This window comes from Trachemys scripta, chromosome 1, assembly GCF_013100865.1.
Source record: "Trachemys scripta elegans isolate TJP31775 chromosome 1, CAS_Tse_1.0, whole genome shotgun sequence".
NCBI lineage: Eukaryota > Metazoa > Chordata > Testudines > Emydidae > Trachemys > Trachemys scripta.
Window position 1 is genome coordinate 70001131 of NC_048298.1, and position 24208 is coordinate 70025338.

Sequence of the window (24208 nt, forward strand, 5' to 3'; positions counted from 1 at the left end):
TGTGAGTGCTTTACAAATCCCCCCCCCGACGCTATTTTTAGCACACAAAAGGAGGACATGTCCGGGTAAATCCGGACGAATGGTAACCCTAGCTCTGGAAAATAAATGTGCTGTAAAATGTCTCTGAAAACTCATTAATACTTATCCAAATAAGAAGAACAATTATTTTCCAAGGCAGTTTTTGCTAGCCTTTTGCTGTTTTTGTTTGTTTGTTTGTTTGTTTACCCTTAATAACCACTTTCTTCTGAAAGTTATGTTTTCTTTGTTTTCATTTCTTCATGCTTCATAGACACTATTTTCTTTTGCTCAGTGTATCTCTCTCCTACAGCTAACTTATTCAGAGACAAAGAATTAATTGTTCAGTGCTGGTGATTCTACAGGTTTGAAAGAATTGTCAATTAACTATAACAAAGTTTCTGTTAACATGAGAAAGCACAGCTGCTCCTTTAGTTAATGCCTGGGTAAATGAAGACCTGGGGTGAAATGCTGGTTCCATGGAAGTCAATGGGAGTTTTGCCATTGACTTCACTGGAATAGGGATTTCACTCTTGGGTTCCAATTCCAGTGGTGATTATTTTCCCTGTGTCTTAATTGTGTTTTTTTTTTTAACATCTCCTTTTAATGTTTTTATTTTGACTGAGCATAGGGCTTAACTACTTGCTGTATATTTGCATTTATATAAAGACTGCAGCAAGAACCCACTTGTGTGGTTTTTGCTGTAAGATTTTGTGATTTTCAGCTTAACAGAAAACTTGATCTATAGCAATGAAATGGATCCACAGGCAAATTGTTTTTTCTGGCTTTTGCCACACACAAAAAAATAAAGCACAACGCAGAGGATCCCACTTGGCATTTTTATTTTGATTATACAGCAAAAAAGAAGACTAGTCCATATGCAGCAGCTTCTGGGGGTAATTCACAAATTCTGAAAAACAAAACTATGCTATGGTGGGAATGCTGACCATCCTAATAAGAAAGATGTGGTCTGAGTATCTTTTTTGTAAATCTCTTTTTTGACACATACGTCCTCTGTGGCTTTAGACAAGTAATTTATCCTCCTTGCCTCAGTTTCTCCTCTGTAAAAGAGGAATAATACTTCACCTCTCAGGAGTATTATGAAGATTAATGACTTCATGTTCATAAAATGCTTTGAAGATGAAAAGGAATATTTAGAAGCCAAGCATTAACATTATGACATGGACATTGGGAAAAGTAAGCATGTTGGCAAACCCCGTACTGTAGATCTGAGTCCTTTATGGAAGTATGGAACAGATCCCAATGGCCATTTAATGGAGTAAGATTTTACATAGCGTTTATTGTTTAATAGAGTGTGTGTGGAGGGGAGTTCAGAATATACAGTTCTAAATATCCCTTTCCTCTGGAATTGTGGAGGTTGGGGATATTGCAGAGGTTGGGTTTTTACTGAGCCTGTAGCAGATATGTCAAATTCATTTGGCGAACAAGGCTTGACCAGGACATAACCTTAAGACTCCATGGCCAATTGGCCCTTCCATTCATGGCAAGATACTCAATAATATCAATGGAAGGCTGCACACGGAGTAAGGGTAGAATGCAGCCTTTATCTAGTCACTAGCATTTAGTTACTATTATTTATGAAGTACATTGTCACAATCAATAGGCTATTTCTTCTCCTCCAACTTGGGCCACTTCCTTCATATCTTTTCCTTCCTCACCCTCTTTTCTCTTTTTCTCATATTCTTCTTGGTCTTTACATCTTCTGTGTTCATCTTCTGCGTTTCCTTTCCTGGAGCAATACCCAATTCTCACCCCCATTAGACTTCTCTTCCTTTTCCCTTCTTCGGTGGATTCACTCATAATCAACAATGCAATAATTAATGTGGACATTGAAGTGTCATTGTTTTAGCTGAGTTTAACAGGCCACAGGAGTGTTTGCATCTCTGAGTCATTATTTCAAGCTCTCTGCAAACTCAGGGAGGTAACAGCAGTGGTTTGCCTTCAGTTCCCATTTGGAAGGGTTTTTTTTAGCAGCCATGAGAGCTAGAAAGATATTATTTTATGAAATATAAAGTCCCTCTATTCTGGATGCTAATGTTACCCCAGTGACTCCACTCCCCTGTGCACTAATCCGGAGAGCAGGCCAGCTAATCAGGGCAAGAGCAGAGTCACTGTTTTTTAGGATGATGCCTATGTGCACTCAGTCAGACACGGTCCTTCCCAGAGCTTCCCCCAGGGAGGGACAATTCCGTAATTCCCCTACTCAAGGTTTCAGCTAAATATTGCAGTTCACATTGGACAGATGTGAACCTTGTGCTGAGGCTGTAACACACAGTAAATGGTCTAACGGGGTTGAGGGCCAGCCTAGAGCATATGTGAATTAATTATGCATACTATAATTAGTCCAAGTCTAAAGCATAACATGAGGCAAAACCTATTCCTGGAATGCAAAATGAATAGCTACTTACACCATCCTCATCTGCTTGGTATGGGAAGTGACAAGTACAGCAGAGATTATGATTGTCTCACACTGGTGCCCTCCAGAACAATAGATGAAGGATAAGAGAAACAATTTGTAGTTAGAATGTAGAAAATCTAGATTAAAAGGCCAAAAAACAGATTGCAGTCTTGTCATTTCACAGTCACGGAGAAGCCAAATTATCCACAACACAATCCAGCCTTTCCATGTAGATTTTTCAGTGTTTGTATGAAATTCATGCTGTATAATGATTTAATAGATTAGGCATTCCTAATTCCTAGCAAATGCTAGAAAATCAACCCTGCAGATATTTTCTCCCTCAAATTAAATACAAGGGACTAATTAATCAAAGAATATTCCCCAACATTCTTGTTTGGCATTCTATATTCACATAGGTTTTTCCTGATATTTTGTAAAATGTTCCCTGATCTTTGATAGTTACGCAGTTTAAGCGTTCAACACTGCCACCACTCACAGGTCCCCCCTTCTAAATCTGACTATTAGGTATTTTAAAAAGCATTCACAATATCCATTCATTCAAGGCTAAAATTTTTATACCATATATAGCACTTCTTCAGTCCAAACATCCATCTCCCACAGAGACCAATAGAAGTTGCAGATACAGATCAAGATCAGTATCTGGTCTTCTGTATATGGACTGCTGGGATAGTTATGAAGAACGTTAGGACCCAACAACAGATGCTTATTCTCCATCCCCAAGTTATTGTTACTCAGAGCTTCAGTACTAACATAAATGGCTTTTGAAAGCTGAGCAATTTGCCAAGATATACAATCTTCATTGGCCTTGTACAGAATAAAAGCTTGTCGTTATTTTTTTGTTGTTTTTGAATTGAATCCTAAATATGTTTAACTCACTTTGTAAAAACCAATGTGCTCCAAAGCCAAATAGAAAGAAAAGAATAAGGCAATAACATTTGCTTTAAAACATTTTGGGTGAAATCCTGGCCCCAGCTGATGTTCAGTGGGGCAAGATTTGACCATTTGAGTTTATTGGGACTGGCAAAAAGAATCTCAGTCTACTCTCCTAAAATAATTGTCCTTCTCTTTAGGTACATGTAACTTTGGATTTGATTAGAAGCCATTAATGAGGTCAAATAATGCTTTAGTCTAGTAGCTAATGTAAACCAAATCTATTTATCACCTTGGCAGTGGCTTCTGCAAGGAAGTTAATGACCATTACTGCTCTGCTACTTAGCCAATCAGAAATCATGCTTTTTGTGCAGAAAAGCAGAAGCCGGTAATCAATCATCATCATCCTCATCATAATAGCATGTTAAATGGGCCTCTAAAAAGGAAAGAAAAGCAACTTGGCTATTAACCTCAAATGCATCTTCGAAATTGGTTTCTTTGTACATCGGCTGTCTCAGAAATCTGGGTTACATTGGAGGTGAGAGTTCCTTGCAACTTAAAGGAGGTGGAAACACTAGGCAATAGGAGAACCCACGTTTAGATGTTTTATTATATCTTTAAAAATAAAAATGTATGTTTTAAAAAAAACAGTTTGAAAAAAAAAAAAACCCACCTGTTTTATTTCCCTAAAGACTAGTTTAAAATAATAGGTAAAAGCACCAATTTCTTATGCAAGAGACACAAGTTTCATGCAAACCATAGATAATCACATGGGATTTCTTTCTTGTCTCAGCATTGTAAATGGTTAATAGCTTCCATTTTCCTTGCACGGATGTATTAAAATTACCTCTCTCCCCCACCAACAACTCACCTTTGTAGTAATGTCTACAAAGAACTCAATAATGGCTAGGCAGTTGGGGAGCTAACACTACTACATAAAATGCCAAAGATAATTGTTTCAATTGTTTCTTTTCCTCACCCTCATTTGTTTGTTTTATCCACCTGTTGTCTCTTGTCACATGCTAAAGTCCCCTTCCCCCAATCCTGCACTGTAATTGGCAAGAGTGAACTGGTGCATCCACACACAACACATCACAGACTTGAGGCCTTAGGGCAGGGGTGGGCACTGGGTTTTTCTCTTGCTGTGTAGACATACCTTAGATTGTAATTAAGCCCTTTGGGCAGGAACTGACTTTTTGTTTCGTGTGTATACGTTGCTGAGTACTCTAGGGTCATGAGCTTTGATTGCGGCCTTTAGGCATTACCATAATTCAAATAATGTAATATTAATAATGATAGTATTGCATATAAAAGAGTCTCTGTTAGTTCAAAGCTAAATGTGCACAGTTAAAACATGAGGAAATGTGGAAGTTGAATTGATTTGTTGGGGTTGCTGTTCAGCAAAATAAATATGCATATTCAGAATCATTAGATACCTTCCTGGCACAGGAAAGACACAACCCATCCTCTCAACAATTATTACATACCTAATACAATTGACCTAACATTGAGTATATAAAAAAAATGAATAAAACTCTGAGAGTAATTGGGTTTTTTGGTGTGTTGTTTGATTGATATGCTAGTTGAATTTTCAATACTCCAGGCGTGTGATTTAAGAATTTAATGAGAAAAAAAATCGCTGACAAATAGGGAAGACTTTAAAAGAGCTCCTGTCCCTACTTGGGAATGAAGCCACTCCAGCTGTTAACTACATTTAAGCAATGCTTTCCTATTGAAGTGATAAGAAGAGGGGTTTCCTTTTGAAAAATTACAAAGGTTTTTAGGACTGAAAATGTTAACCGTTTTTCACAGTCAGTTGTTTCCCTGATTTTTAACAGAAAAGATACTTAAATCCTGGGTCATTATGCTGCAAATAAGTTATGGATAAAGACCCAGTTTTTCATCAGTGCCTTCTCAAAGTCCATATAGCTCCACATAGTCACTCTGGTGGATCGCAGTGCAAGATCAAGGCCTATGGGGCATTTCTGCCATAGCTCTCTTGGATTCCATGAAGTTCATCATTTAAAAAATAAAAATCCTTGGCTCTTTACCATGTTGGTCTTATATCATACTGGTAGGCAGTAAACAGTTGCAATTACAACAGTTACGTTGAGAATCTCAACGGCTGCCAGTTTAAAATCTGAGCTGGATGTAAGGCTGAGCGACAGCAGGAACTGTCCGATATTAGGATTAGTGGTTTTCCACAGGGATCTGTGTAAGTGATTCCAGGCAGCTCCCTGCAGAGATTCAATACTATTTTGATTAAAATAATACAAACCATGGGGAGTTTAGCATTATTTTTATTATAAATTCATGACTTGTGCCTTTTCTCCAACATCTAGTCCATGTTTTTTTTTTGGATAATTTACCATAAGGGAACCAGTAGGAAAGGGGGTAGGAGGTCAGATCACACAAGGGACCTAAAGTCATTGCTGTTTGTTGTTCTCACAAACTGCCATCACAACTGGCACCCATATGGTATTGTCAATAGAGACTGACTGAACACCCTCCTAGAAGTAGCTCATCTACAGTAGAAATGACTCATTATGGTGAATAAGCGTGCACTGCTGTTTGCCTGACACCTTTTATGAGCACTAAATTTGCTTACAGTTTTTATAAGCTAATAAACATCCTGCTGATACTGGCAAGGGACTCAGGAGACCTGGTTTGTATTCCCAGCTCTGGCTTACTGGATGACTTTGGGCAATTCACTTTCATCTCTCTGTGCCTCAGTTTCCCTGCATGTGAAATGGGGCTAATGATACTGACCTCCTTTGTAAAGTGCTTTGTGGTCTATTGATGAAAAGAGTTTTAGTCTAAAACAATATGACCCAAGCAACAAAACTTAATATTCCTCTGTACTATGCTTGATGAAGTTAACACTGAGTCTTATTTTGAGGTCTTCTAAATTAATGTTGAGCATCAATAAATCAAAGCAATGACTTTCCTTGGGAGTTGGGCATCTAATTCCTAAGACTGCTGAGTCACACAATGTTATGTGTTTTCTTAAAGTCCCAACTCCTGAATTCTTGCAATAAGTCAGCATATCAGCTTTTATTTGAAAAAATGAAGTATATTTCTAGCCCTCGTGGCTGCAGGACAAACATTGAAAATGTGACCCAAAAGATCAAAAACTTAGAAGGCAAATAAAAATAACCCAAAATGTATTACTGTATTTTTAAATATCTCATAATTTCTAAACCAATGTAATGAATTATTGAGGCCTGACTCAGGATTTTTGGATGCTGGGGGTTAGTATTACTGAACTTTCTTAGCTGCCGTTGAAAATCCCAGTCTAAAATCATAGGCAGATGTCTGAGTTTTTCATTTGTTTTTTTTTTTCCTTGAGACTATCAATCAAAGCTTGAAGTGTAACATACAGTAAATGTCACAGGAAAAGTGAAATGCTCTTTAACCACAAAATACCATTGTCCACAACATGATTGAAAATGCTGTCTCAAGCTTCTACAGGTTTTTAGAGCTGAATATTAGCTCCTTGAATTTCCTTGTTGTCCTCCACTGGCAAGTTACCTGGCATCACCGTATGTTTGCAAATGCACCTTTCCTGAAAGCCTGCAGCAGAGCTGCCTCCTGTCCAGCTTTTGGCTGGAGGCTCCAGCTTTCTGCACTCTTCTCCAGTTGTGCAGCATGCCCCTGCTGCCTTTGGCATTTCTGGAAGTCATCCAGAACTTTTCATTTTGTTATGTTTTATTCTAAAGGCTTTATGGCCACAGCTACGGTGCATTCCCCACTAACTGCTAGACAGGCAGGAAGCATCAGGCTCAGAGACACACCTCCTTCCCTGGCCCAGTTGCTATACATGCACAGGGCCGGCTTTAGGAAGTGCGGGGCCTGATTCGAATACCTGGCGGTGGTCCGGGTCTTCGGCGGCACTTCAGCGGTGGGTCCTTCACTCGCTCCGAGTTTTCCGTGGCACTGAAGGACCTGCCGCCGAAATGCTGCCAAAGACCCGGAGCGAGTGAAGGACCCGCCGCCGCAGACCCAGACCGCCGCCGGGTGAATAAAAATTAAAAAGGCGCCTAAGTTAGGCGCTCTTCTTTAGGGCGCGGGGCCCTCTTAGGCATGGGCGCGGGGCCCTCTTAGGCACGGGGCCTGATTCGGGGGAATCGGCCTAAAGCCGGCCCTGACATGCAGTGAGTGTGCTAGGGGCCTGTTGGAAAGGAAGAGATTTGGAAACCCCTCTGCCCTACTTTCTTGACTCTCCAGAGTCTCCCAGAGAAAGGATGGGTCAAAAGGAGCAGGTGAGAGGGGAGTAGGCAGAGAGATTTTGGGGGAAGAGGGGTAAAGAAATGCGGGGAGAGAAATTGGTGACAAGGAGAAAGAAAAAAAGACTCAGCCATACAGAGGAAGATGGGGTGTTGGCCTGATGTTTATCTAGGGAAGAGAAGCCTACCATCTGCCCTGAAGATGAAGTAATTAAAACAAATTGCATTTCCAATAGTTTGTAAAGCATATTTATGTAAATTAGCATCTACTTTATGCAGATTTGGCCTCAGGCATTTGAAGGGCAAGGTAAGCAGGTCTGCTCAGCCAGCATTCCAAGTGTCTTGGCTAGGTGTATAATCCTGTCAAATGCTGCCAGATAACAGGCTGCAGCTCCTCTGTGCCTGCTAGACTGCAGGTCAGTTCATTTGCCAAGTTTGGAATATTCAGCAATACAAAGTGTGAGTGATTTTGCATGATAACAGCTAACAAACCGTTTAGGCAGCAGCATATTCAACAAGTGAAACCCATCTGATCAGCACACTTTCATGTCACACTATTTTGCATGGAGGGAAGTTTTGCTGTCATAACACACATCTCTTAGCTCAGTTACAGCTTCAGTAATTTCCAGAAGGTATTCATGGAGACTGCCTTCTGCAATACCACTTTGAATGCTCAAACAATAGACAGAGTGGGGAAATGTCAGCATCATTCCATTTCATTAAGATGCTTTGTCCTGGTTCCCTCTAGTGGTAGGTAGGATTTAAACACACATTAAGTAAGCACTAAGCAGAGCCATATAGAAAATCTAAGATAGAAGTAAGGAAGTGAAAATGGGAGTGAAGTGTGAATGCCATATGCAAAGTGTGCTCACAGAGCCACACAGCATATGTAACTGTGTCTGGGAAAAAACACGTGTGCAAGTAGTGAGTGTTAATATTTAAACTGTATAGATATGATAGGTGGTTTTTCTCTTCATGCCTTCCCAGTGCATTCTGGCATTCTAACAAGTCCACACCAGTACTTATATTTGTGTTTTTTGGTAACCTGCATACTGTCTCCTCAGTCAGCTGTCGTATCTTCTTCCACTGTTTACATTCCAGGGTGGGTTCCCAGAGCATATGTTCTTCAGTCAGCCTCAGTCTCATCCTTTCACCTGTGTTACAGACTAGTTTGGATGTGGATTTTGGGAGATAGGGACATTTTTTTAATACCTCCTGAGCTGTAAAGGTACTGTTGGACAGCTATGAAGCTGCCCTTTCTTTTCTGTTTTGGCACCATCAAAAGTAAATAGCAGGAGTAAGTCTAGAGCATATTATAGAAAAGACTAGACAAAAAAGTACCCGTCCATCTACACAGTACTTCTTAATAATAAAACTGGGGTTTGTTAGTCAGATGTGCAATCTGGAGATTTTCAATCCACAACTTCTTATGGATGGATGCACAGAGAGCAGCTGTTTTCAAAACAACTTTCCAACGTCAGTACTTGGCAAGAAGCTTGCAACCCTTTTTTCATCTGTAAAAGTTGTCAGAGTTATCCATGCTTTTGCCACCACAGTTGGAATGTTTCAGTGTGCTTCACATGGGATTACACCTTCAAACCATTTGGAAATTGCAGCTGCCTGCTTACTGAGTAGTATGTCTCACAGAGAGCATGATTTCTGGCTGAGATGCTGATTTTGATCAATACATTCCTAAATGGTTTGGTTTCTGACTGCCTTAGAGACCTCCTACAGTTGCAAACCCTCCAGGATTGTCCTGGAGTCGCCAGGAATTAAAGATTAATCTTTAATTAAAGATTATGTCATGTGATGAAACCTTCAGGAATACATCCAACCAAAATTGGCAACCCTAAGACCACCTGTTTCCCTGTAGTATACCCTGGCAGTTGCCATCAGCTATGGGGAATTAGCTACTATTCCCCTAGCTTAAATAGGAGTGGGATACTGGCAGGGCCTTCTTGATAAAGGGCCCTTAATTTTGGAATTCAGTTCACTCTCTTGGTCCAAAGAGCACTGTTCTTTCTTTCCCTCTTCCTTGTTTTTAAGCTTCAGAGCACCAGGCTTTTCCCTGATGTTAAAGACTGGATGGAGGAAGGGGAGATGCTTACTGGTGTGGGTGTTTGGTGGGTAGTGGTTGTTTCTGTTTTGGTGGGTTTTGTGCCTTCCTCCCTCACTCCCACTTCTTATAACTGTATAGCACCTAAAGCCCTTGTGCTCACATAAATAAACTAAATTTAGGGAATGTTAATGTTACATATGCTGTTTTTTGCTTTTCCTCTCTTTGTTCCTTTCTTTTTCTTTCCCCCTCCCACTTCTATTCTCTCTCTTTTTTGTGGCTTGACTTTTCTCTCAGACTTAACTGGGTCTCCCTTGTTGTGTCCTTGGGTGATTTCAAAGCACTAGTCCTTTATACAATTTTTCCTTTTTTTCTGCTGTCTGTTTTCCGCATTCCCTGATACTTCCTTACTCCAATCTCTCCATCTTTTTTTCCCCCTGCCTTTATCCTTCCAAACATCTGAGCTCCCTCCAATGGAGGAGAATTTTTTCTCCTGACACTGAATGAACATACCAACTTGTCTGATTTGGCCAGGAAACTCAGGGTTTGAAGGGCGCAATCTCTGTTCAATGCAAATAAGTAAGGGAATTTGGGGGCCCAGGATTTGGTGTGTATTTAGTTTAATTAGAATATATTTTACCAGTGTCAAGCTGTTATGCTATAGAATTCTATTTTCATATCAAGTAAGATTCAATTTTTTTATCATTTAGTTATTAAAAAAAAAAATTATGATCATATAAAACCCAGGAAATTTCCACTGGTATTTTCAAATCGGTTTCCAAAGGCAGATTCCAAGATTTTAATTTAAACCAAACAAAAAGCCTTAACAAAGTTGTCCCTTCTGATCAATTGTAAATGTTGGCAAATATGGTAATTTGTATCAATTGGCAATTATCTCTTTCTTCCCTAACCCACCCTGTGTGTGTGTGTTGCTAGGCTATATAATATAAGACAGGCATAAATCAGTAGGACTTATAAAAGCAAACTGGAAAATATGAGGATTTCACAAACCGAACCCATGCATAAAAGTTCTGCTCTACTGAGGAAGCAGCAACTGATGTGCTAAATTAAGTACTACTTTGCTTTTGATTATTCCAGGATAATCCATTATAGTTGGAGCAAACTTGTTGTCAAGCTCTGTTCCTATATGCATATTCATACATGTCTGTGTTAGGGTGATACAGTTCAAAACATCAAACTTATTGGACTTCTAGTCACCTTGTAGTTGTCTGTAAGTTAGCCAACACCAGGAGGATAATACATGTCTGAGTATTATGACAAGCCTGATGCCACAGTTATTGCAAATGTCCTTATAAAAATACAGATTCATTTGACTAGGGAGTGTCGAAAGCCAGTGGTGCATGCCCTGAATTAGAACCTGTCAAAATCAGTGTTGAAGCTTTCCAAACAAGGGCTTTTACACCATTTTGTAGTTTTATAGATATTCACATTTATTAAGGCATTTTTGAGTTGTTTGCATAGATAGAGTCCCTCCTACTAGTGTACACCAACATTAGTACTTTGATGCTGATATGCAGCTTTCTTCTTCCCTCACTTTGCCTCTTTCTCTGGGATCAATTGTCCTCCCTGGCAGTTAATAGTTTTAGATTGTCTTGCTGGAATGTCAGCATTGAACTTCTCCAAGCATTTTTTGTAAAGCTAACCAAAAAAAAAAAAGGTTTTATACAAAGGACACAATTTTGCACCTCTTCCCATTTTGCAGCTCACTCACATAAGTTGTCCTTTTGAACTTGGTGGATTCAGTGGGACTACTCGCATGAGTCATTGCTGCTCAACATGAGTGAGGTCAACAGAAATGGTCCCTAAAATATCTTGGTTAATGATACAATCCTGATGCTTATCTCTTTGGTTCAGTGTTATTGTTCGGGGGGGAGCTGTACCTTTGACCTCTCTGTTTCTCCATGGGTACCCTTTCCAAGTGACAGGCATACACCTGAACTTCTCTGCATCAAATCCCATGATTCACCCCACTTCAGACTGGATCACCAGGCTGCGGCATCCCTGTTGACAAACCATGCTACCTTGAGCAGGTCCATCTTGGTTTGGCCCCTGATATAGACTTCTTAAAAGCATGTGACAGGTATGAAATTGCAGTGACTCAGGACAGCTTCTTCAAAACAAGTATTAGGTATTTGTCCACAAGAACATATCAGGTAGGGAAGACAACAATGAAAAGCCTACAATCATGTTATCTTACTTAAACTTTAGTCTTTCCTTGCAACTATATCTTATTCCTGCTTGTTTCAGGCACACCCACCCAACATTGGAGCTGGGTGAGACAGGCTGTACCTCCTACTGCTCCTGCCTTTCTGATGGTCTGACCCACCAGTCAATGTGTCTCCCTCAGTCTGCCTTTTTATCCTTTTCAACAATTCAGTGATTCTTTTTTTCAAGAGTCCCTGCCCCAGATTTCCTGGGGTTTTGAGCAGCCTGAACCTGGTCACACATTTCTTCAGAGGGGGTCCGAGATCGCCTTCCAGCAATGTATTGTCCATTGAATTAGAGTCTTTGCCAGATTCTTGGATACCTGGCAAGAGATCCAGCTGGAATTAACCTTTAGGGTTCCATAAAGCCAGCCACCCCATAGTTACTACCAAATCCACAGATTATAAGCTTCATAAAATTAATACAGATATCTCCCTCATTCTTCATATTCAGTATGTCAGAAAATTAAAGGCTATAGGCATACATTTGCAAAAGTGACTAGTGAGTGCCTCTGTTCTGGGATGCCCAACTTGAGACATTTTAAAGGGGCCTGATTTTCAGAGACTCTGCTCTTTCTGACAATCAAGCCCCTTTAAGGTATCAGAAATTGGGGCACTTGAAATCACTAGTCTCCTTTGAAAATCTTGGCTTTATCATATAGCATAAGTAATTCTATTCAGAAAGATTTAAATAAAATTTCTATGAAACATTCTGAAAACAAACACCTGGTTCTGTTTCAAAGCCTATACAGTTGAAATTTTACTTGTTTTAAACCTCATTTGTACATTTAGTGCCAGTAATACAAGGCTGAGTGCTCTTTGCCAGTAGCAGTATTGTGATGAGCCATCTTCTTGACAGAGATTGTACACTCATATTGAAGAAAATATTCTTTACAGTCTGTCTGGTTTGAGGTTTTTTCCTTTCTTTTCCTGAAGATTTGGTTGTTGAAGTTTTTTTGAAAGTCTCCAGAGCTTGAACTGCTTTAAAAGCATCCTTCCATTATACCTGTATTGGCTTTAACAAAAAACTGGGGAGTGTCTTCTTTGAAGAGATCAATTAAAAATTCTATATCGCTTTGAGCATCGCAGTCATTTATTTGTGATTTAATTATAACACGAGTTACTGTCTGCAATTAATTACAAATGGATTAAAATAAACAGTAAACAGTTTAACAAAGGAGCTGAGGGTCTGTGTGTCAAGGCAGCAGTGCTTGAAGAACTCCCCAGGGTGCTGCTGCCTCATTACTCTGGGGAACCAAGGCAGCAGTGCCAGAGGACCCCTTCATTCAGTATGGAGGCATCTGACTGCCCCAGACACTCCCCTCTCATATCGTCTTTCTTCCCAGGCAACGTGCACATCCACGCTAACCCCCATCCTGCTAATCTCAAGTCTCAATCCCTTGTGTCCCCCCACCCTGGGTATATTCTGTTTGCCTCTCCATATCCTCCCTTTCCCCCCTCTCACCCCACACAGAGTCCCCTCTTTCTTCTGAAGTCCATCTTCATACCTCTGTTGCCAGCCTGCTTCCCCACATCACTGGGAGTATGTGCAAAGCACAGCTGGTGAAACGGGTCGGCAGCACTAGAAAACAGAAATAACTGATGGATCTGAGCAGTTCCTTTGGTTAATCTTGGCATAACGCAATTAGATGATACCAAGTAAGGAGACTAGCACTTTATATTTAATTTTAGATGTTAAAAGTGGTCTACACCTCTATTGTAGTTGTAGACTGTGTTTACATGTGATGTTTGGAATTGACAAGGACTGTGGGTTGGTGGACGGGGGGGGGGGGGGGTTAATAACAAAGGAACCCAAAGAAACATGAGGAAAATAAGGTAAAAATTCCCAAAGGCAGCATTTTAAAATGGTTTCTTCTGGAAAAGTTAGTAAATACTTTACAAAAAAATAAATGACATAGAAAAGTCAATTGCCCTCTAAAGTATTGTGCCAAATTTGAAAACAAAATTCAATCGTTAAAGCATGAAATGGAGATTTTAGTCTTGCAATAAGTGCAGATTTCAATGCAGCCTTAACTATGGAATTGCTACTCCCACCTCCATAAAATCTCTCTCTTAAACAGCTGCTAATCTGCTCACTGTATCTGTTAACATTCATTTCTTTGATAATCAGTTCACATTTATTCTACATACGGTACAACATCTCTTTTATGGCAACTACATTAAATGAACATTTGGAGACACATAAAGTGTTATGGAATTTATTATTTAACTATTCCAAACATGTCTCCTACAGTCTTTTTATATCTATCAGTAAAGCAGTTTGAAAAATAAAAAGTACAAATAAGGAAGCTGCTCACTAACACTTTAATTTCCTTTTGAAGTGGCAATCTCTAGTGCAACTTCCAGTATTCATGCTTTCTACTCTACTTGGCTGCTTTAAGCAATTAATTTTTCTGTATTTTCACTATCCATTTTCCTTTTGTAATTCACTGATGTAAATTTGGTTACCACTTTCATTGTGCCCTGTATACTTTTAGAGATTTTTATGTATTGAGTTGAGAGAATACCTTGCAGATCTGATAGGCAGAATACATTTCAAAACACAAAACATGTTTCTCCTCTTTAAAACCCCATTGTTTATCACATTATGTATTTTGTCATGTATGTCAATGAAAAGTATGGGAATCAGAAGAGGTCATATTAAAGTTTACTTATGTGAAGATAAGTCTCGTCTTAATTTTTGCAAGACCAATTCATCATCATTATTATTATGTATTCTTTGTTTGTATTACAGCAGTGTCCAAAAGCCTGGACTGAATGAATAAACTAAATATGTTTTTCTTTATAAGACTTAAATGAAAACATAGATGTACACTGAATCATTGCCAATATCTGAAGGACTTGATGGTTATCAGCATAGATGCTGGATTGAGCAGTCCTCTGACCTTGGTCATTGTTTACTGATAACCTTGACCTCCATCTATAATGAGTAGCTCTCTAGTCTGTCAAATAAAACAGTGGAAAAATGCTGCTCATTAAAATTGCCTGTGTGGATCAGAGGCACTTCTTTACCTAAGCTCTGTTGGAGGCAAGTCCCCAGTCAGCGCCACATGACTTCAAGCTAGGTTGGTTTACCAGGCCATAATGCCAGGTGGGTTACAAGAATGATTATACAGAGAGATGTAAACAATTAACATTTTAAAGGTGGTTTTTAAATTGTTGCTAGATGCGTATCTTGTGAGTACATTAGACAAATCAAATTATTCCTGCTGATTAATCTAAATAACTGCAAGTTCCATTCTTTGTTTATTTCCAAGTATGTAGATAGATAATGCTTGCTTTGTTATATTAATGTTCTCTGTGTAAATGTTCAATTGAGGGAAATATACAAATTCAACAGAATATTTTTAGATACATGCTCAAAAGGTTGATAAAAGGTTTGGCTACAAATGAAATCTATTGGTTTTTACATTTAAATTTACTAACAGTGTGCCACTTTGTGTGTGTTTCTTTTTCTCTTCCAGTGCCACCTTGGGCCTTAATAGCCATAGCCATAGTTGCAGTCCTATTAATCCTTACCTGCTGCTTTTGTCTCTGTAAGAAATGCTTGTTCAAAAAGAAGAACAAGAAGAAGGGAAAGGAAAAGGGAGGGAAGAATGCTATTAACATGAAAGATGTTAAAGATTTAGGGAAGACCATGAAAGACCAGGTAAAGTAGCCATCCTGTTCTTGGACACTGTTTATGTTTAAAGTGTTAAGTCTTCTAGCAATTATCTATTTATGGTATTGCTCAATGGTTGGATAGTGGTGCTGAGTAGTGGAGACCAGCTGTCTGCGCTTTGTATTGGAATTCCAGTTAGTAACCCCCTGGTGCCCACTGGAGGATACCGACTCTATAGGCAAACGCTACTGGTGGCAGCACTAGTCAATGCTTTCAAAGCAGCCAGTTAACTTCTCTCCAAATGAGAGGAGGAATACTGCAACTGGTCCATATAGAAGAGAGGTTTTTTGAGAAAATGGTGGTCTCAAAAATATAGCTGTGGGAGAGTCTTACAGCCATATCTATATAGGACTTTGACTAGGACCAGGTGCAATAGTGAGGTAGAGAGAACCCATGTTTGGATGACTGGTACTAATCAAGTTCTTGTGAGACTAAATGACATGCAAGAGTGGACCTGGGCTACTAAATCTCTTGCTGCACAAAAACAGAAGCTTACCTAGAGAGAGACCAAAAGCAAAGTGCAGCAGAAGAATGGTGGAAGAGACACAAAGGAACAGGGGAAAGGGACAAGAAAAGGAAAGAATAAAAGAAAATTGGACAGGGGGATGAAGGCAGAGTTATATATGTGGGAGGGAGAAGGAGATTAAAGGTGACAGAACACAGTTTTAGCTGAGAGCCAATGAATGGCTCGGGGACAGATCATCATGCTGCTATTTGCGCAACATTAATTGGAGAACAGCAAAGAAACCCTTGCTTCTGACCTGTTGTGTGTGTGAGAGGTGCTATACTTGGGCACTAACTGGAAGGTTGCAGGACCCTGCATCTAATCCAATGTTCCCTTGGCGCCACAGAATAGATTAGCATTGATCTGGAAGAAGACTGTCTACACTTTTGATCAGAGGAAAATTCCATAGTGTTGGCTCTCTTGTGGGATGGGGTGGTAAAGAGTTCAGATGTATGGTAAATACAGGGGTGGTAAAATACAAACGAAACCATCTTCACTAGTTATCTAGTTAGTGCTAGGGTTGATGAGTGGGGATAAAACCATACTGTTGTGTAGATCATCTGGAAGTATTTCAGCAGCTAAGGCCACACAGGAGTACATTTTTCAAATAATGTATATTCAGGAGAATTAAGGAACTGCAGCACAAAACCTTTTCAGCTGGAGTAGATGCTTCAGCTTCACTTCTGCAAATAATTAAGACTTTGCATGGGGAAGATTAGAATCTGAAGGCACTCTCTGTGCACTTGGGATCTAATCCTGCACCACTGAAGCCAGTGGAAGTTCCACGGTTGACTTCAGCAGCAGCAGGATCAGGCCCTTAGCAGCATGCAGTATCCAGCCAGAGAGCTCTTTAATATTTCCTTACTCCTTACGTTTGCAGGCCCATTGACTAAATTTAGAGGCACAGTTTGCACATAACTGAAAATGGACTCTTCATTTACACACCATTTGAAAGCAATTAGCTTTATCAAGATATTACAAGCAACAAAGAGTCCTGTGGTACCTTATAGACTAACAGACGTATTGGAGCATGAGCTTTTGTGGGTGAATACCCACTTCGTCAGGATTCTTTGTTGCTTTTTACAGATCCAGACTAACACGGCTACCCCTCTGATACAAGATATTACAGGCATTCCCTATACTGAATAAGTAATATTGTGGGGAAAGCTCATTACTTTAAGACTATATGGATGAACATTTTAATGGTGACCACTGTATATAGCTTTCTGTCATCAGAAGTGCCACAAAATATGTTAAATTCCACAGTTAAAGGGCTCAATGAGGTGACGCTCAGAATATTACTGAGCAGAAAACTTGGATCCTCCCTTGCAAAAGTCTAATGAGGATTTTGTTTTACTTAATATGATAAATGTGAAAAAGAAATGTCTTATACTGTCTTGATTCGGGCATTTTGAGGAGGCATGCTTGGACTCCCTGTGTTTGAGCTATACAATTTGTTCTAGTTTATTAATATTAAAGTACTTTTGAGATATTTCCCTCTGAGACATTGTCTGAAAAAGCAGTCCATTAAATGCTTAGTTAGCCCTGGCCAACTTTAGCAAACTTTTGACCGTAGAAGTGAAAATAATTTGAAAATACCATTTGAACATTTTTTAGGATAAAATTCACTGTTTGTTGTGTGCCATGAAATGATACTAACGATAACAAACCTAACATTTCTTTGTAGGACAAGTAACGTATGTTGTTAGTAGATATCTGTATGAGATGTGTTCTGTATCATATAAGACTGTTCTTGTACTTACGGTATATTAAGTATATTATTAAGTACTTATAGTATATTATTATACTTGTTATGACCTGGATAAATGACCAATGACTCTAGCATTGAAATATAAAATTACGCTTAATAGTTAATGAAGAGTTTGACACATAGTCCCTTTTTAGAGGAAAACAAAGGTCAAATTCCAGTTACTAATTCATTGTCATGGAGATAATCAAAACTTTGCAAAAAGCATACAAAAAGCTACAGTTTCAAGTCATATAGAACTTAATATCTTCACATGATCTTTATATTTATTTTAAAATAAATGTGTCCATATATTTAGAATTTAACCAGTGGTCTGTTGATAAATTTATGCACCACTGAACATATAGGATTGGATCCTCAGATGGTGGAAATTGTTATATCCATTGAGGCCAGTGGAGCTATCACAATTTACACCAATTGAGGATCTGCCTTGCTTGCCAACATTTTCAGAAATGCTAAAGTTAGGCTCTTAGGTCCATATTTTGGCATCTAAATCAGTGGCCTTATTTTCATAAGTCCTAAGTACCTATCAACTACTATCAGATTTAATTCCTAATCTGGAAAACCTTGACCATAATTTGCAGTATTTGTTTTTCAGTATAAGCACAATCAGTTAATGATTTATTCTTGAATCAACACCTCAGGTTTTAGCACTTCCACATGAAGACAGTGTATTGCTAAATTGAATGTAAGCTATTTCAGAAGGTAATCATTTTAGTGCCGCTGTTACAAATAAAATGGCAAGAGAGTGCCTCTGAGATATCAAGGAGATACATTTTAAAGCAAAAAGACAAATCTATATGAAAAAGGTCTACTCTAATCCACCTGGAAAGAATTATTGCATTGGCCATGTATGGTACCAGAAATCTGAAATGTTGCCAAAGCACGAAGGCTTAATCCTGTAGTCATTAGGCCCTAACCTGCAAAGTTCTGATCACCTCCTGGATTCAACACAGTGCCTTCACTTCCCTTTGATTTCAGTGGAAGTTGAGTGCTCAATACCTCTTGGTAGGCAACAGGCAGCTTGCAAGTTCCAGTCCATAGTGCAAGCAGAAGTCCTATTAACTTCACTGGGAATTATTCCATTTGATAGAGCTAAAGGATTGGGCCCTCAAAGTAACTTCTTTTTTTCTTCTTCCAATAAATATTCATTAAAATCAATAACATTCCACTGACTCTAGGCCCTGATCCTGCTAATAGCAGCCCCTGTGCCCACCTAGAGCCCCCCTGAAGCCAATGAGGCTCTGCATGGTCACAGGGGTCCATACTAGTAGATCTAGGGTGACCAGCAGAAACAGGACAGGGGGTAGGGGGTAATAGGCGCCTATATAAGAAAAAGTCCCAATAAACGGGACTGTCCCTTTAAAAACGGGACATCTGGTCACCCTAAGTAGATCTGATTGCAGAGTCAGAACTTTAGCCTTATCACTGGTAACTGTTAGACACGGAATTGTGTAATATCCAGTATTCAGAAAGATTTGTCATATTTCAGCATGTTCTTTTTCTTTAACATAATTTTAATATGATATTTTGAATAAATGTTGTCGCTGTGAAGAGGGAGAATAGTTAAAGTACAGATTAGGATCCTGATCTTCAAACCCTTACTCATGAGAGTAATTCTTATTTATGCAAGTAGAGCTATCTGCTCCAGCAGGACCAATCGCATGAGTAAAGGTTGCAGGATCAGGCCTTTCTTGTGTAAAGGAGGTGAATAAAGAATATATTCTCTGTGAAAAAGGTCATTTCTCCATGGTTTTTACTAATGTTTGTGCGTGGATATTTTAATTTTTATTTCTTCCTTCTATGTCATCCTTATCTATGTTGTGTCTCATGACTGTTCTGGATTGTCACTTGCGGTAGGTTTATTTTGCTATTTGGACACGCCTAATCTAAAGCTCTGATATATTTAGTCTCCTGACAGCTGTGGCTCCTCAGCTAAGATTTATACATAGCTTTGACACATCAAAAGGCTGAACTAAATTGATTTTTTTTTGGTGGGATAAAAGGTTGTCATTTTCTCCATACTTAAAATATATTAAGTCAAAATGTACTAGAAAGCTCAAGTTTAAAATTGGTATGCGCAAAAAAAGAAATGTACTGCTTTTATTTCTTTTTAATATGCATTTTCACTGTATCAAATCTAGACCAAAACAGAAAAATATTCAAAAACACCAAAACAATGGTCTCTTTCTACTGGTGCTAAAATAATCAGTAACTCATGCTATTCTTTTATTCTCGTTATTTTGTAGTCTTAATACAGTGAGTACACTTCAAGGTGTCAGCCAAAGTCTACTCCACACCAGATTGATTTTAGTGGGGTAATTCCAGAATGACACTGGTGTACCTGGATGCAGACCGAGTCCAACATTTTTTAAAGATATCCCTATCACAATTTTCTGTGCTTCAGTTTATCAGTCTCTACCAATCTCCCATAATTTTCTCCTGCGTTTTTTTTTTTTCATCTGTAGAAAAACATCCAACTCTAGAGACACTGTAATAGCTGCTGATTTAATGGGTCTGAATTTAATGCATTGGTACAGCAAATTTCTTGCTTAAGCTCAGCCTTTGGGAAAGGAATAGACTTATTCACTTCTGTGATGAACAGTGGCACTGAAAAATTATCAAAAATTCAGCCCTGTTTCTTGGAGAATAATTGCCGTGATGGTCTGCACCTTTTATTGGGTCACGAAGCATTTGTGAAGAAGGCGATTTAATATCTCAGCCATTTCTAATTGCATCAGGCTGAAACACTGCTATTTGTGAGAGATTTTTATCTTGAGGGGAGTTTGTGTATTAGCTAAAGCAGAAGATTGGAAATCAGGCTGTATGGATTCCATCCCCAGTCCTGCCATTGACTCACTGTGTGACCGGGGGTAAATCACTTAAGAACATAAGAATGGCCATACTGTGTCAGACCAATGGTTCATCAAGCCCAGTATCCTGTATTTCGACAGTGGACAGCGCCAGATGCTTCAGAGGGAATGATGGACCTATCCTAAATGAACTTGTATAATTTTTTAACCCAGTTATATTTTTAGCCTTCACAACATCCATTGGCAATGAATTCCACAGGTTGATTGAGCATTGTATGAAGTACTTCCTTATGTATGTTTTAAACCAGCTGCCGATTAATTTCATTAGGTGACCATTAGTTCTTTTATTATGTGAAGAGGTAAATAACACTTCCCTATTCACTTTCTCCACACCATTCATAATTGTATTGATCTCTGTTGTCTCTTCCCTTAGTCCTCTCTTTTCAAAGCTGAACAATCCCCATCTTTTTAATTGCTCTTTGTATGGAAGCTGTTCCATACCCTTGATCTTTTTTCTTTCCCTTTTCTATACCTTTTCCAATTCTACTATATATTTTTTAGAAATGGGGCAACCAGAACTTCATGCAGTATTCAAGGTGTGGGCATATCATGAATTTATTTAGTGGGATTATGATATTTTCTATCTTATCTATCCCTTTCTGAATGGTTCCTACATTCTGTGGGCTTTTTTGACTGTTGCTGCACATTGAGCAGGTATTTTCAGAGAACTATCCACAGTGACTCCAAGATCTCTTTCTTGAATGGGAACAGCTAATTTAGAACCCACCATTTTGTATGTATAGTTAGGATTATGTTTTCCAATGTACATTACTTTGCACTTATCCACCTGGAATTTCATCTGCCATTTTGTCACCCAGTTTGTGAAATCCCTTTGTAATTCTTTGCAGTCAGCTTTGGACTTAATTATCTTGAGTAATTTAGTATCATCTGCTAACTTTGCCATGTCACTGCTTAACCCCTTTTCCAGATCATTTATGAATAGGTTGAACAGCAAGCATAGCAAATGCTCTCTCTGGTCATTCCACTTTGCAGCTCAGAGTATAGTCCAGTCACTATCTCAAGCAATTGTGCCAAAGGGGAAGACAACTCATTGCCTGATTTTAACCTTTATAGCAGCCTGGGGCTTCACATATCATAAGGCTGGCTATGCTTATGTTAATTGCACTGTAAAATGCATACAGTCCAAATTGGATAAAGTGACCTATTGTGGTTATAATGATTCATTTAGATTATCATGTTCAATTTCAGCAAACTGATACTGGCTGCAGATAAAGGGGTTGCTTGTGGGGACCATATCTCCCACACTTAGTACAGTGTCTTCCAGCCCATGTTCAGATTGCACCAAAGATAGCAATATGGCTACAAACAATACCCAAATGAGCCACTGATATCTAATGAAACACTTCAAAAGCCTTGTCTAACCTCACAACAGTCCTCAAAACCAAAACATTTTGAGTAACTGGCTGTCCATTTAAAACCTGTATAACAAGGGAGAAAGTGATGTCAAAACACTTTGTGTTGGACACAGCTCATTACGTGCCTCGGTATGGCCCACTGCTGATGCAGGACAACAGTCTTGCAGCAGTAATGGATAAAGTAGATTTCACAGTAACCAAAGCCTGGCTCAGCCACTGGAACCTGAGAAACAAAATGGGTTTTTAATGAATTCATGGAGAGAAAGCAGATGCTGGAAGAATGAGACTTGCCTCTCCTTCTGAGGGACTCTGATAAGCGAATGTAGTTACAATAGCGAGGAGACCAGGCTGTTGTTTTGGTGGATGATGGGAAATCAGCCAGTAACTTTTAAAGGTCCTCCTGTCCCTATGGGATAAAAGATCAGGAGAGTCACAGCTATGCTGTTCTTGAATGTGTGTGGAACTGATATGATAAAAGATATGTACTCATATTGTGGGGATTTCAGCAGTTCCTCATTGTTTTCTTTGGATATTCAATCCACCTGTGGAGGTTAAAAAAAACAAGCCTGAATGATTATGCTTGAATTTGGCTTGAAATAAGAGAGAGATATGGAGCTTGGCCATCAAATTTGGGAGAAGGAGGGAAATTGGCCTTGCGACAAACTGCATTGTTGGACATAGCACAAAATTTTCTCTTTATAATATGAATATCGTTTTCCTGCCTGCACATTCAACAAGCTTTGCACAATCCTGAGGCCAGGGCAGCATGCAGGCATTTAAAATAACCCTATTTTTCACCCTATGAACAAAAAGATTGGCTGATGGGATAGCCTTGGGTGGAATTCAGACTGCAGTGAACGTTGCTTGGCAGGTAGACTTACAGACTGTACTCTACATGATTTTGTTTTATTTTTACTACCGAGGTGCTTTCACAGTTGCTTTTGTTAACTGTGTTTTGAAGCATGAATTCATGGTCCACTTAGTGGGTGGAAACAATCCTGATGAAGATATCCTTCTATAAGTGACACTGAAAGAGTTTAGCCTATTTGGAGTCCTAGTGAGGTCACAGTGAAATTAGTGAGGAGCTAGCAAATGCAATCCTGTAAGATAACTGAGACCAGAGGCATAATGAGCTGTAGACTTCTTCATGGATCTTTGCATGGAGATCCCTCATACATGATTCCTTTCCCTTTCTATGTAGTAGGTGGAGGAGGACAACCCTTGCTGCAGTATTTTCCCATTTTGTGATTCACATAGCTCAGCTCTGTGTTGATAGAGATTCAGGAAGTTGAGGAGGATCAGAGGACCCACTATGCTCAGTCCCTTGCAGACCTTCAGAGTTTCCATGTGAAATTCTGGGAGTGAGTAAATAGAGCCTGTAGCTGTTTTAGTCATTTGGGGTCCCCTTTGTGGCTGATGCTGAGAAGTTACAGGTTAACCCAATCAATGGGAGCTTGGCCCTGATGGGGGGCTATGCTGTGAGGGAGGGAGGGAGGAAGGGAAGGACAGGAGAACCAGCAGAAGAACAGCTGTCCCTGCAGGATAGCTCCTGTCTCCATATGAAAAGGGCTTGTAGGGTGAAAATTCAAGAAACACTCTTCGTTGAACCCTACAGAATTCTGACTCCTCCCAAGTTTTTCTAGCACTGAGGGAGTCAAGAAGAGATGAGACTACTGAAAATGAGGAAGAGAAAGGATCTTTGTTCATAGCAATGCACAAGGAAATAGAAGTGTACAAATCCACCCTTAATTGTGCTATGGAAATGAGGAAAGAACAAGCACGTTGTGACTGTCACTCACTTCTGACTTGAATTGTTCTAACGTAGTTTTCCGGAAGGCACTTAAACAGCAGAAGAGCTTTAAAAAGAGTTAACTAAAACATGGCACAGAAAGGGAAATCAGAGTGTCATATGTTAATTGATGTCTGGACTATTGGCTAGAACTAGTTACAATGGTCATTCAAATATGGATCAAATAATATATTCGTCAACAATCTTTATAATCATCAAAGTACCGTAAAACATACAAGATCTATAGTGTGGCTGAGTTATGTTGTAGCTGGAACCTTAACTTTTGCATTTCCTGACTTTTTGTGAGATGAGTGTGCAACCTTTCACCTTTATGTTGCACTAACACAGGAGTTTTTTTGCACTGCTCTGCATGTTTACATATA

At 39.2% G+C, this 24208-nt stretch overlaps 1 protein-coding gene across 4 annotated transcripts in view; it reads left to right on the plus strand.

The window, feature by feature from the left end:
* The window catches only part of SYT1 (synaptotagmin 1), a 506808-nt gene that overhangs the window by 364390 nt on the left and 118210 nt on the right, over positions 1-24208 (plus strand). For all 4 annotated transcript variants that reach the window (XM_034772011.1, XM_034772036.1, XM_034772021.1 and 1 more), the window contains one exon: positions 15318-15502. In XM_034772011.1, the coding sequence (XP_034627902.1) occupies positions 15318-15502 (185 nt within the window). The remainder of the gene's footprint in view (positions 1-15317; positions 15503-24208) is intronic.